This window comes from Typopeltis vanoorti, chromosome 16, assembly GCF_054136105.1.
Source record: "Typopeltis vanoorti isolate ZY-2024b chromosome 16, IOZ_Tvanoo_1.0, whole genome shotgun sequence".
Classification (NCBI taxonomy): Eukaryota; Metazoa; Arthropoda; class Arachnida; order Uropygi; family Thelyphonidae; genus Typopeltis; species Typopeltis vanoorti.
This window is the reverse complement of record NC_143564.1, coordinates 48,171,268-48,185,927: the sequence shown is the minus strand read 5'-3', so window position 1 is coordinate 48,185,927 and position 14,660 is coordinate 48,171,268. Positions and strand designations below refer to the sequence as shown.

The 14,660-nt window shown below is 33.8% G+C and overlaps 1 protein-coding gene across 2 annotated transcripts in view; it reads left to right on the top strand.

Moving 5' to 3' along the window:
• Nucleotides 1-14,660, top strand: part of LOC150098004 (uncharacterized) — a 307,571-nt gene that overhangs the window by 7,786 nt on the left and 285,125 nt on the right. For both annotated transcript variants that reach the window (XM_090406477.1, XM_090406476.1), the window contains exons 2-3: nt 6,205-6,350; nt 12,549-12,609. In XM_090406477.1, coding sequence (XP_090262603.1) covers nt 6,205-6,350; nt 12,549-12,609 — 207 coding nt within the window. The remainder of the gene's footprint in view (nt 1-6,204; nt 6,351-12,548; nt 12,610-14,660) is intronic.

The window sequence follows — 14,660 nt, the reverse complement described above, 5'->3', positions numbered from 1 at the left end:
TGGATTGATACGGTACAAAGTGCCTTAGACGACAGAAATATAAGATATGATAATGTTGGAGTCTTGACAGGTAACAGACTGATTTGGAGGAAAATTGTAGATAGGAAGTAAGTAATGATGTAAATTTTTCATGTAGTACTATCATATCCTGTACACCCCTTAAGGGTACATGGAAGGAAGATAAAGATGATGATGATGGTTTCGAGATGCAGAAATAAGAAAAAATGTGTTCTACAAAAAAATTTACATTCCTTGCACACATTCGTCAACTAAGAGAAAAGTGCAAGAGCGCATTGAATCTCCTTCGCACTCTGTCTTCTAATGAATGGGGTGAAGATCGATCTTCATTGCTTCGGCTTTATCTTGCGCTTATACATTCAAAGCTGAATTATGACCTTCAAGTCTATGGTTCTGTAAGACAGAATTACCTGCAATGATTGGATTCCATCCGTCATCAGCGAATACACGGGTAACTACTGGTGCATTTTGTGCATCGCCACTCAAGTCCTTATGTTGAAGTCACTAACACCGAAACAGTTGACTTAATTATGTCCTAAAGATAAAATCTCTCCTAGATCATCCTACGTGGGACTAGTCTCTTTTCTCTGTGTTGGGAAGCATAATATCACACACGTCAGACTATCACACGTACCTTTGGTATGGTGTTAAAGAGCCTATGTTTACATGAATGTTGATAACACTGCCTACACCAAACAAAACATCATCCCTCCATGGTAGGTTTGCACTCAATCCTGCAACATCTCACTTTGTCAACTACAGAAGTCTCATACTTCATCATCTGTTTACCTCAATTGTTTAATGCACGCGGAACAGCGCACTCTGCCCCCTTCTATACTGATGGCTCAAGAATTGATACATGTGTTGGCTGTGGTACTCTGTTTCCTGATATTACTATCTCCAACCAGACCCTCCCCCATCTGAGTGTAGTAATTATTCAGCAGAGCTGCATGCCATTCAGCTTGAACTTGTTCATATAAAAGTGAACTTCTAACAAAAGGGTATAATTTATACAGACTTATTGAGCTTTTTTCAGTCTATGTATAATCCACAATGCTGTGCGAAATATTACACCTTTCAATGCTGTGTGAAATATTACACCTGTTGTACAAAATGAAAGCCTTTAATTTTGTCATTCAGTTATGCTGGATTCCTAGTCACATTGGAATTACAAGAAATGAGACTGCAGATGCAGTTGCTAGATCAGCTTATACTTTTTCGACTTGCTGTTTGACAGTAGTATATACAAACTACAGACAGTTTACAATATCAAAGCTAACTTCCCAATGGTAGTCATCATGGCAGGAAGCATTGATAAACAAATTACATGAAATTAACCCTGAAATCAAGCATTTGCATTCTAGTCAACATAGAAAGAGAAGAGAGGAAGTTGTTCTTTCTAGACTCCGCATAGGTCACAGTTATGTTACACATTATTATTTACTGATGGCTGATGACTCACGTGTGTGGGAAAAATGCAACATGCATCTTACTATTTGTCATATTCTGGTGGAGTGCCAGCACTTTACACAAGATAGAAATGCAATTTTTACCTATCTAGCCAAGCCATATTCACTCAGGCAGAGGTTGTCAGACTCAGACTTATTGCATGATGTTTTTAACCTTTTACAAAAAATTAATTTACAAACACATTTCACTGTAATTTTATTTAACGTATATACTGTACTGCCATATATATATAGCAGTACAGTATATATTATATATATTTATATATAGTATATATATTATATATATATATATATATATATATATATATGGGAATAAATTTTTAACTTGGGTATATTGTATATTAGGATTAGGATTAGGAGCTAAAATGACCAAGCATATATAAAATTGCTTGGTTATCCTAATATATATATATATATATATATATATATATATATATATATATATATATATATATATATATATATATATATATATATATATATATATATATATATATATATATATATATATATATATATATATATAAACGACTCTTTGTTCAGTTATAGTGATAAGGAATAATATTTTGTTATAAACTGTATATATATACTTCATCTTATATATAAATCTATATAAAAAGTATATATATATATAACTTGTCTCCCATCATTACGTGTAGAAACAATAACAATTCTGAAGTTCTATAAATATGTTTACAGATGAGTTTCAGTAATACCCTGAATCATATTAGTTATCAATGTCTACAAAATTCTCGAAAGAGCAAGGCTTTGTTGAATAAACGATTGTCTTAACACGCTCCCATAGAAAACAATCCAGTGGCTCAAATCTGTTAGGAAAATTTTCATTCAGAAACTGCCAACATTGAGAGCAAGTGACAAGGTGAGCCATCGTGCTGAAATATGCTGTATCACCAATAAGTCCTACATGCGTTAGTTCAGGAATAAAGCAATTCTGCAGCATTTCCCAATAATTCTCGCTATTAATAACCCGTTCTTCAAAACCGAATGGCAAATTATACGGTCTTTTCCTAATGCACACCAGACCTTCCATGTTCCGCAACTTCTTTTGTCTTTTCAGCGTTCCATATACTGTAATTATATCTGTTAACTATTAATGTGAAATGCTGCACTGCAAGAGAAGAATAATACTGCAGTGCACAATATTCATTGTCACTTACAATTGTAGATCTCTTCACAGTTACTCTCTCTAAGTCTCTCAATTGGTCTTCCCAGTTGGAAGAACTATTGAGAGAGAGAGACTGGAAAAATTAAATGGGATGTGATCAGACTAGCGGTAGTGCGAAGAAGAGAGGAGCATCTAATTAAATTACCGAATAGGCATCTAGTATATCTCTCCAACTGTAATAACAATTCCCTTGGTAGCGTAGGTTTCCTAATGCATAAAATAATAAACGATAATGTAATAAACTTGAAAGAAATATCAACCCGAATAGTAGAAATAAGAATATGTATAAATAAAAGATACGAAATCATTAAAATTGAACAAGTTTAGGGCTCCAACTTCAGATCACTCTGATGAAGACATTAAAGAATTTTATGCCAGACTAGAAGAAACTGTCAATTACAGTAAGGAATTGTATATAATTATCATGGGCAACTTAAATAGGTGAAAAGAATAAGAATCGAAATTCAATGGAAGGAGGAGAAATGAAAGAAGGAAAATGACGGATGGAATTTACTGGAGAAAAAAGACTCTTTATTATGAATTCATTATTTTATTTAAAAAAAAGTACATGGACATGGAGAAGTTCAGAACAGCCAAACCTTTAATGAAACACATTTTGTAATAACAAATAGGAGACGTTGTAAATAATGTAACACTTTTAAACAATTTTGATACAGGAAGTGATCACAGAATGGTGAGATCTAAAATTATAATCAACAAAAAAAGAATACCAAAGCAAATCCAATCCTTTAATGCCAGAAAAATAAAAGAAACCATTGAAAACGAACGTGCTGAGAAGAGGTTTGGCAATAGGGAAAAAAAAGAAACAAAGAAATTGTCATTCTGAAGGAAAGGGATAATAAAACAGAAATGATATAGAAATGAAATAATAAATAAAATCTATCCTTCTTTCATTTCCTTCTTTCTTTTCAAAAATATTAGGAACAAATTTACAATGATCAAGAAAGAAATTTAGAGACAGCTCCAGGAAAAGTTGCCAAGAGAAGGTGGGAAAAATTATGAGGAAGCTTTAAAACAATGAAGTAGGGAAGAACTACAGGAGATGTGATTCATATGGAATTGTTGAAATCTGGAGAAAAGAGTGAGTGATTATCTGGCAAGACTCCTCACACTGTTTAAAACAGAAAAAAATCCCAGAAGCATGGAAGCATTCGACTTACAAAAAAGGCGAAAGAAGAGTATTAAAAGTTAAAGGATCATTGGATTATTACTAGCAGTACACAAAACATTTACAAAAGTAATATATAAGAGAATAATGCGACAGCTCGAGTATATGCAATCCACACTCAAGACATTGATGTGCTTATAGCTCCTCCTTCGACCTCTCGTGTATAAGATCAGTAAAATAAAAAAAATCAAAGGAGCAGGCAGGGTTTACACGTAATTATAGTACTATTGATCATACGCGTAGTCTTAGGCAAATTATAGAAACGACAAAAGAATAAAGTAAACTTCTCTTTTTAGCCTTTATGGACTTTGCAAAAGCATTTAACTCCATCAAAATGTCAGCTGTCGTAGAATAAAAAAAAAGGGAATACGATAAAAAAAATATAAACACCTATTTTCGACACACACACATTGTGTGTGTGTGTGTGTGTGTGTGTGTGTGTGTGTGTGTGTGTGTGTGTGTGTGTGTGTGTGTGTGTGTGTGTGTGTGTGTGTGTGTGTGTGTGTGTGTGTGTGTGTGTGTGTGTGTGTGTGTGTGTGTGTGTGTGTGTGTGTCGTTGATATGAATCTTTTAATGTGAATGATTACCTATATATATATATATATATAATCATTCCACCTCTGTTTCCTACTCATAAGAACAGAGAAAATTTTCCAATAAATAGAGGAATAAGATAGGAAGATACAAATCTCCCAAACTCTTTACATCTGTCTTAGAGGACGTTTTTCATTAAATGAAAAGTGGTTTGATGATGATATAGTTCTCTTGGCAGAAGATGCAGAAGACCTAGAAAGAAAACTAATAGAATTAGCTGAAGTGTTCAGTCATACTGGGTTGAAGATGAATTTAAACAAACAAAAGTAATAATGAATGACAATTTAAGACCAACAAGAATTATACTGGAAGATAGAGAAGTGGAGAGAAAAACTCATATGCTTATCTGGGACAAATCATTAAATTTAAAGATCGACGACTAAAAGAAATAAGAAGAATGATACGGCATAATTTTTATACTTTCGGAGGACCAAACATATCCAAATTTGAAGAATGATATATTCTTACTAGTTTGAAGGGGAAAGTTTTCGATCAGTGTATTCACTAATAATTGCATATGGCAGTGAAACCTACAACTTCATTCAAAATATGATTCATAAACCGAATGTTACCCAGAGAAGAATGGAAAGGAATATGCTCGGTGTGACACTTAAAGACAGGATGCCATCCCGTTTGATAAGATCGAGAACAGGTTTACAAGACATCATCAGTTAGATTATGCATTTAAAATAAAGATGAGCTGAACACATTAGAAAATATAACAACGCAAGGTGGCGCCTAAATTATTGACGGAATGGAGACTTAAGGATGGATGTTGACAAAGGGAAAGACGAAAAAACAGATGAAATTGGTAGGTTTGCTGGAATGCAAAGGATGAGAAAAGCTTAAAATAGAATGAAATGAATAAAATTATGGGAGACCAGCCATGGATTCACCAAGGCTTAAAAAATAAAATAAGTCATTTGATCGTGTTTATATTTTCACTTGCAAGATTAAAGGAAAGATAATAAATAACCAACTTGTAGTGACAATGTAACATCAGCAAAATCATAGATGAATTGTAGTATGTCGCTTTATCACTTGAGTCTCAAAAAAAAAAAAACAACACTCGAAAACTGCTTAATCCAGTTTTATGCTTCAAAATAAGCAAGGCGGAAGTCCTCACATTCACTAAAGACATTCACATTCCATCCATTAGTGGTATTTGAACCCACTAGAGGTCAGAAAAGCCAACGATTGAATGAATTCATGCAAATGAATAAATGAATGAAGGAATTTATGAAAATTAAGTATATATATCATTCATGTTAAGCTTTGGTGATAATTAATCCTATCCTCACTTTAACTATTTGTATTTCGTGAAATAATCTTAAAAACGTCAGGGAATGGCAGTTAATTATAAACAAGTACAGTACCTTCTTACATCAAAGTGAGTATGTAAGGACTTTGAAATATTTAAATAATATAACTTTTAAGCATAAATATTAATTGCAGATTATGATTATCTTTAAAAAGAAGTACCCCATTTCTTTCACTCATTAAAATAGAGAGAAAAAAAATTACCGTTTCGAATTCTTGTGCTTTTACTAATTACTGTGTAGTAGTAATCAACTGATACTAAATTTAATATTCAATAATAATATCCCAATAATGCTTCGTGAATGCTTAAACACTAATAAGTTGATGTGATGAATGGTACCCGTTTTAATCATATGTTTTCTGAGATTTAACGTCATGTATGAATATTTTTTTTAAAAAATGAAATCATTTCATTCTCATTATAAAAGGCCGAACAAAAGCTGTCCTTCATGAAAGCAGAACACAGTCGATTTGTGATCGAGAGTGAAGCAAGAGCCAGCCGTCTAAGAAGTCTGTTGGAGGAAGCGGAACGGGAGAGGAGATCGCTTCATACACAAGTGCAGCAGGAAAAACGGTAGGAATAATTATCTTATGCACATACACATCATCATCAACAACAACATCATCATCATTGGCTTTAATAACAGGCGCTTAAGCCCCAATGACCTTCCAAGTATCTTTGGATTTCGTAATCGTGATTCGAGGATAAGGTGGTTAGCCCTATGCCGCTAAGTGTTCTTTGTCACACAAACATATGTTATAACTCACAACAGAGCAAATTGTCATAAAGAACATTTTTGTTTTTTTTTGCCAGAATCCTGGAGAGTAGAGTAGTACTAAGTGAATTACAAACCTACAAGAATATAAAGGAGAAATTTGAGAAAACAGCAATCAAAATAAAAACTGGTAAAGCCTTTTATTCCTATATACGAAGTAGGCGACCGTTTTAGCACTGTCTAACGTTCGGAACTAAGGGCTGTTCAATCTCTACCGGTAGCGAATCAGAGATAGATGTCCCAAGGCTATCACTAATTACATTGCATCCGGTGGCTGCTGACGAGTCTCGCTCTCGTGGTCCTAACGCTGTGTTTTACTATCTAAAAATAGTGTTGTTCAACAGTCGTTTTTGTTTGAGTTTACAGGGCGAAAAATTTGAGTTTCAGGAGGAAATAAACCCCACTTACTCGTACCAGATATCGACTAATTCGGGAACTGGTCGAAAAAAGGCTTAGTAAAAGTTCCTCTGCTCAGCGACTAGAATTGAACTTACGACGCTCTTTCTTCGGGCTATCTAGCGTCGTGGACGGCACACGCACAGTAAATTTGTCGATTAATCATATGGGAAAACATAGCCTCATTTACTATACAGCTAACTACTGCTCACCCGTATGGTTGAACAGCGCCCATGTATATTTGGTTGATGCCCAGCTTAACACCACTATGCGCCTTATTTCTGGAACTGTAAAATCAACTCCAACCTACTGGCTCCAATGTTAAGAAACATTCCGCCTCCACACATCCCCAGATTCAACTTTCTTCTACATGAATATAGCAAAATCATGGCAATCCAAAATCTTCCAATCTACAAAGACATCCCACCCTTAGAAATAAACAGGCTAAAGTCAAGCACCATCCAATCTTAACAGCAAAAAATCTTGCAGAGTCAAGTTTCATCATGAAGAAGAAGTGGAAACAGTTCTAGTGTAACACTTCAACAGGGGTCTTTCATGAATTAGTGGACCTTCGGATTTTGACCTACCTCGGAAAACTTAGTCTGCCCTTAACCGAATCCGCACCAGCCATGGCAGATGTGCAGATCACCTTTACAAATGGGGTGATTGCCTCATCCAGGTGCGACTGTGGATCACCCCGATATTAAATTTAGTATTTTATGCAAATTATATTTATTCTTTTGCAGAAATCCACGCTCTTCAACTAATTTTGAAGCAGCAGTCAGAAATGTGGTGTGGAAATTGTAACTTAAATAACATCAGTTGAGTTCTCAATAATGAACCACTACAATATGATCATCTTACCATCCTTCTTATTATGCAATTTTAAGTGAAAATGACATTAAAGACTAAAATATACAAAAAGTCTAAAATTGCATTAGAAATGTAATCAAATCACAACTGTAGTCTTGCTACCAGCAAATCTCTTGGCCAAGATGGTAATCCTCCAGTTGAAGTAAAAGCTTGTCCTCTAGAACTCATACCCATTTGTGTTGTCTCTTCAAATCTTCATACTCATTGGACATCACCATCATCAACAGATTGAAGCTACTGATGCACAGATAACATGTCAGATAAAAAGGTAAATTAAAAGTCAACGATAAAACTATCGCCGTGCTGCCTCGACCACAGTATCCTCAAAAATAATGGAAAAAGTCCCCAACCAAGTGCTTTACAACTTGTAGACTCACCAATTTACTTACTGTTCACCACAGTGCTGGATTACCAAATAGGCAGAGTAGGTAACAGCCTATGGACCCCACGCCGTTTAGGGACACAGAGACAACGGATCAAAATAATATTGATTCGATCTTGAAAGAAAATTACAATCAAGCTTACTTAAATTGTTTCCAAAAGATAGAAAAAATGAATCATCATCATCATCATCATGCGTATCAAGGATTTAGACCTAGCATGGCCTGTTCCAGCCTTAGAAGTCATCGTTGAATCGTTTAAGAGGACATCCTGGTTTTCTTTCTCCTAATGACTTATACTTTAATGCTTGTTTTGGTAATCTTTCTGTTTTCATTCTTTGAACGTGTCCGTTCCATCCATTTGTGTTTATATTTTTTAATTTTTTCTATTACTGGTTCTTGGTTCAATTCTTTCATAATTTCTTCGTTTCTTTTGTGATCAAATAGGATATACTTTGCAGTTTTTCTCATAAACTTCATTTCTGCTGTTGTTAATCTTTGTTTGTCTTTTTGTTTTATTGTCCAGATTTCGCTTCCATACATTAAGACCGGTAGGGCTAATGTATTGTATACTTTTAGTCTGATTTGTTTATGAACTAGGTTTGGTTTAAATATAGAGTTAATTATACCTGTTATTTTTAAATATTTTGTAATTTTTATGGTTATATCTTTTTCATTTTCATATCTGATCATACATCCTAGGAAGTTAAATGAATTCACCTGTTCTACGATCTTGTTGTCTATTACTATTTTAGTTCTTGCTGGATCTTGTCCTTTAAAGGCCGTAGTTTTTGATTTTTCTGTTGATATTATCATACCATAATCTTTGGTTATCTTATTTAGATCTAAAATAGCTTTCTGTAAGTTATCTTCAGAATTTGTAATTATTATTTAGTCGTCGGCGAAAAGGAGGGTGTTTAAGTTCACTGTAGGAGAAAGTTTAATTCCTTGATGTAAATTTTTATTCCATTTTATTATTATTTAATTTAAGTAGATATTAAAAGAGTTGCTGAGAGGGGACATCCTTGTCGGATCCCTTGGTTTATCTCTCTTATGCGATAGCTTGTGATTTAATCTTATTTGTATTTCATTATTTTCATATATACTTATGATAGCTTTTAGAATATTATTTGATATTTGTCTTTCTTTTAATATGTTAAATAATATATTTCTTTTAACTTTGTCAAATGCTTTTCAAAGTCAATAAATGTAATATGTGTTTCTAAATTGTATTCTCTTCTTTTCTCTATTATTAATTTTAGGCAGAAGGCCGGGTCTATACATGATCGTTCTTTTCTAAATCCATTCTGTACCTCTAGAATAAAGTTTTCGGAATATTTCATTAGTTTGCTATTTAAGATTCTGCTATATATAGAAATGAATCAACTCAAAGAAATGAAAACTTTACATTAAAGACTCTATAGAAGAAAAGGCTGTATTAATGTAATGTATCTATTAATAACCTAAAGTGCACAAACCATAGACATCAGGTTCACATTACAGTTTGTCTCTTAAATGTACATTTTCTGACAGCTGTCAGTTGGGGGAGGGGGACGAGATTTGACTGCCTACGGGCCTCCACAGGGCTTATTCCGGCACTGGTTCACCGATATGTATTCCACCATTCTCGTTCCATAACAGATTTCCTAGCAAACCTCATCCACCATTGGAAGCTAGCCAGGGAAAAGTTCGAAGAAAGTTAAGTGGTCACTCTTGATATTTCTAAGGCAATTCATCGAGTGTGGCATCGCAGCCTTCTTACTAAGCTACCATATTATGCATTTTTCCATTCTTTTGTGAATATATTGCTAATTTCCTGTCAATGCTGATGTATACTGTGGCTTTGTACTTCGCCTACACTTTTCTTTCTATGTATTAAACATATGATTCTCGCTAACATCCAATAATATTCAAAGCTTTGCAGATGAGGATACTTTCCACTTCTCTTTTTCAATTTCAAAATCTTTTAGTGTTTAGGTAATTTACGTTTCAAGTTCCTCTTTACTAATATCTTAAAAACTGACTCCCTTGCATTCTCAAGTCGAATGTGGATCATCATCAGTTGCATCAGTCTTGGGACTGGTAGCTCAGCAGCGATTTCCTCCATTCCGCTCTATCATTGGCTTTCTTCTTAATTTCCTGGTAACTCCTCAAAGCCGTGCTTTCTTTGACTTGGTCTAGAAAGCTTTTCCTTGGTTTGCCTCTACTTCTTCTTTTCCCCTCTGTTTTGCCTTCAGTTATTCTTTTCACAAGTCCATTATGACGAAGTATATGTCCAAACTACCTATTCCTTCTAATTTTGATCGATTTAATTAGAGTTCTTGTTTCGTTTATCTCTCTATGGACCTGTTCATTTGATTTTTTCCTGTCCATTTTATTTTGTTCATGCGACGCCAGCACCACATTTCAAAAGCCTCCAATCTTCTTACATCTTCTCTGCCTAGAATCCAGGTTTCACATCCATACAGTTCAATGCTCCATATCAATGTCTTTACTAATTATTTTTTTAATTGTAGGTTGAGGTTTCCTGTTAAAATGCTTTTCATCTTAGAGAATTGGGAATTTGCATTGTTTATTCTTGATCTTATGTCTTCTCTTGTTCTGCCATCTTCTGTTATTAGGCTTCCTAAATATTAAAAGCTTTTCACTTGTTTTATTTGTTTTTCACTGATGTCTATATGCTCTGTATTGATAGGGATTTTTCCTGTAACAAGGATTTTAGTCTTATCTGTGTTGATTTTCATTTTATATTTTTCGAGGTTATTATTTAGTAATTCTAGCATTGTTTTTAACGTTCTTCTGTTTTCTGCTACAAGGGCTATGTCATCAGCAAATCTCATACACATGACTTGCTCACCATTTATCTTTATGCCACTATTTATTTTATCTTTAGTTTTCTGAATGGCCTTTTCAATATATAAATTAAATAAAAGTGGTGAAAGTATACATCCTTGTCTTACTCCACTCCTTATATTTATTATTTTCTCCTTATCATTGATTTTAATCCATCCATTTTGATTTTTGTAAATTTGATAAATTATTTTCCTATCCCTCAAATCTATGGCGATATTAGTTACACAATTTAGGAGCATTTGCTGCTTTACTTTATCAAACGCTTTCTCTAAATTTAGCGTGATGAATTTTAATACCACCAAAGCACAATTCTGTTTCAATTTCAAGAAGAAAGTTCATGCGTCACTCTCCCACTTTTGACAATATTCTTCTCAGAAACTAGGATCAGTTTTCTCTTCGGTTAACTTTCGCACCTGACGTATCCTGAAACAAGCAGATCAGGTCCATATCCTCTCCAGCCCCCAAAATGCTTGGTATTCTTTTTTTTTTCTAAACATTACTTCCTCTCCTACTCAACTGCTTACACTTTATAAAGCTCAAGTTCCACCTAACTTGGTATTTTAGAATACTGTTACCACATTTTGGATGGTGCATGCACTTAAAACCATCCCTCAGAATGCTTCGCTGTATTCAGAAGCGAGCATGTCACCAAACTGATGATCCTTTTGAAGAAAAACCTTTAACAAATTTCTTTCTTCTTTGTATCTACTTGCCCATATAAGTAATTTTTCTTCGACATTGTTCTTTGTAAATAGTGTAAAAGAAAAAAAAAATAATACTGTTATTACAAACCAAGCTGGCAAAGAAGCTGAAGTGAGTTTAGATTATTTTCAAATCGTAATCAAAAAACAACTGATCGAAACATCAAGAAATGGTTGGATAATAATAACTAGTAACTCCACACTAATGATCTATGGGAGTACAGAAAATATTAAATTCTGTCCACATATGGAATTTAATCTTTCTGAACGTATCTTATGATGTCTTAATTTTCGAAAGTTGATTTGTATTTTTTTTCCATGTTGAACAGTTAAGCAAATTGTAAATTAACAATTGAGTATGTATTAAGTAAATTAACAATCTTTTAGAGTGATTAGACAGATCCATAAATTTACAGCACGAAGACCTATAAAGCTCTGTGATTTCGGCAGATAATGAAAGCAAGTGCTGTTTAGTGCATGACCAGTTTCTTGCATAGCGCTGCTGCCTGGATTGAGCTAATAGCTTTTAGAGACCAACAGTCAGTGGCTTCTCACTGTAGTTGTTAGCGAATAGGGTTGTTTTTTGAGTTCACTTGGCTTAATCTAAATTATTTTGTGTTAATTTGAATGAAATGAAAGCAGGCACACAGATGTTTCGGAGATATGAATGCATTACATACTTTCCTTGAATAAAAAATATATTTGCATATATATAAATGCTGACTATTCTTTCATAAACGCGTCAGTTATATATTTTAATGACAATTGTTTATTGATTAATTTTGTCCTCTAGGAAGACCGAGGATCTTCAGTTCCGTCTAGAAGAGGAAATAATTCAGAGAACGGAACTGCAGGTAATTATTTTTCTCACTTAACGTATGAATCACATGAAAGGATTTGAAGATTTTACAAAATGACTGGTGGTTTTGATGCGAATAAAGTATAATCGAATTACTGAAAACTCAAAAAACAAATGTAAAAAAAATCAGCTAATGCCTTTTATTCTCCTATAGGGAGTAGGCGAGGCCAATTTAGCCCTATATTACTTTTGGAGATTGAAGAGGCACAGTTCAATCCCCACCAGTAGCGAATCAGAGATAGCAAGCCCAAGATTATCACTAATTATACACGACACCGGTGAGGAGAGGCTGCTGACATGTGCCGCCATCTGTGGTCCCAAATCCTAACACTATGTTTTACTATCTAAAAATAGTGCAGGTTCTACGGTCGATTTTCTTGAGTATATGGGACGGAAAACAAAGGGGAAAAACGCTTGCCCATGCCAGAGATCGACTAACTCGGGAACCAGTCGAAAAAGGCTTACTGAAAGCCTTTATCGACCTCTAGTCTGATTAGAATTGAACTTAAGACGCTGTGTCTTCAGGGGTCTAGCGCTATGGACCGCACACCACTTCCACTGAGCTACACGGATGCTATACTGAAAATTTCAAACATTTATCGCTAAAAAATCATTTTACTAATAAGCCTAAAGTCTAAAATCATTTTACTAATAATAATAATTTGCAGGAGAGTATATCCACAGAACATATTGTAATATTTTTGTAATTTGTAATTTATAGTTTATTATATTGTTATGTCGAACTGCGCCATTTGTTTCCAAAGTAAGCTTTCATCTAAATTGGCTGAGCTTCTTAATTCATTTTTACTAATATAAAAGAATTCCAATTATGACATATAAAAACGCTCATATTTTAATAAACCCAAAATATTGTAAACATTTCGAATTGATATGCTTAGTTTATTCAAGATAATTAGTGTTCACTACTAGAATCCACATCAGCAGATGACCCTTATATTTTAATTGATTGAAATATTCTAGAACAGAGACGGACGTTGTGTTACCCTTATGGAGGACTGGATTCCTTTAGGGCGAAGCCTCATGCCATTTATCATCATTATTATTATTATTACTATTATTATTATTACAGATTACTTAGTTATATGTAAAAAATAATATAGAAGACAAATACCATGAAGATAGCAAAAGGTTCTGAGGAACTGAAAAAGTATACAAATAGAGAAAAAGTATCAAAAGGTATCAGCGATGATAAAGGTGACATAAAAATTGAAGTTAAAAATGTTCTGGATGTCTGAAATAATTACGTTAAAAACGTACTCGTACTAAATCAAATGAGAAGTGAAATCATAGCACAGTAGTAGAAGATATCCAAGGGAAGTGAAGTCATACCTAATACAAAAATAGAAAAATCAGCTAGAGCAGATGAAATTCGAGTAGAAACGCTAAAAATTTGGAGTTATAAATGTTATAAAAGTACTAATGCTACACTGCATGTTTCATTGGAGTATGTTGGTACCATGTATAAAAATATACCATGTATAAAATACGTGGTATATTACCATGTATAAAAATTACATACCATGCAATAAAATACCATGCACCACGTATAAAAATTACAGGATGAATTTGCCTATTCAGGGTTCCATGAGACTAATAAAAATCTCTAAAAGCAGCTTAAAAAATAACAATCGAGTCTATTGCGCTAAAAAAAAAATAAATAAAAAAATAAAACAGAAAATTGTCAAGGCTTTAACTGAAACAAGCAGTCGATAAATCATAGGAATATGCCAATGATCTGCATTTCAGTTTTTTCATTCTGGAATAGATATCAATATGGTGCTAAGAGTGCTTAATACGTCACATTTATATGGTGTAAATGGAACAGGATACAACAGGAACAGGATACAGGATACCTACACAAATTGTAAGTTAGCTGATATGGTTCTTGTTATCGTTTTTAATTACTGCCACATCAACCATGGTCATGAAGCAAGTGTATTATGTCTTTAATGATGTGTTTTTCTATCCAGTTTTCTTATTTTGTTGAATGACAAACCTCAATTTCACAGACGAAGAACTCTGTAA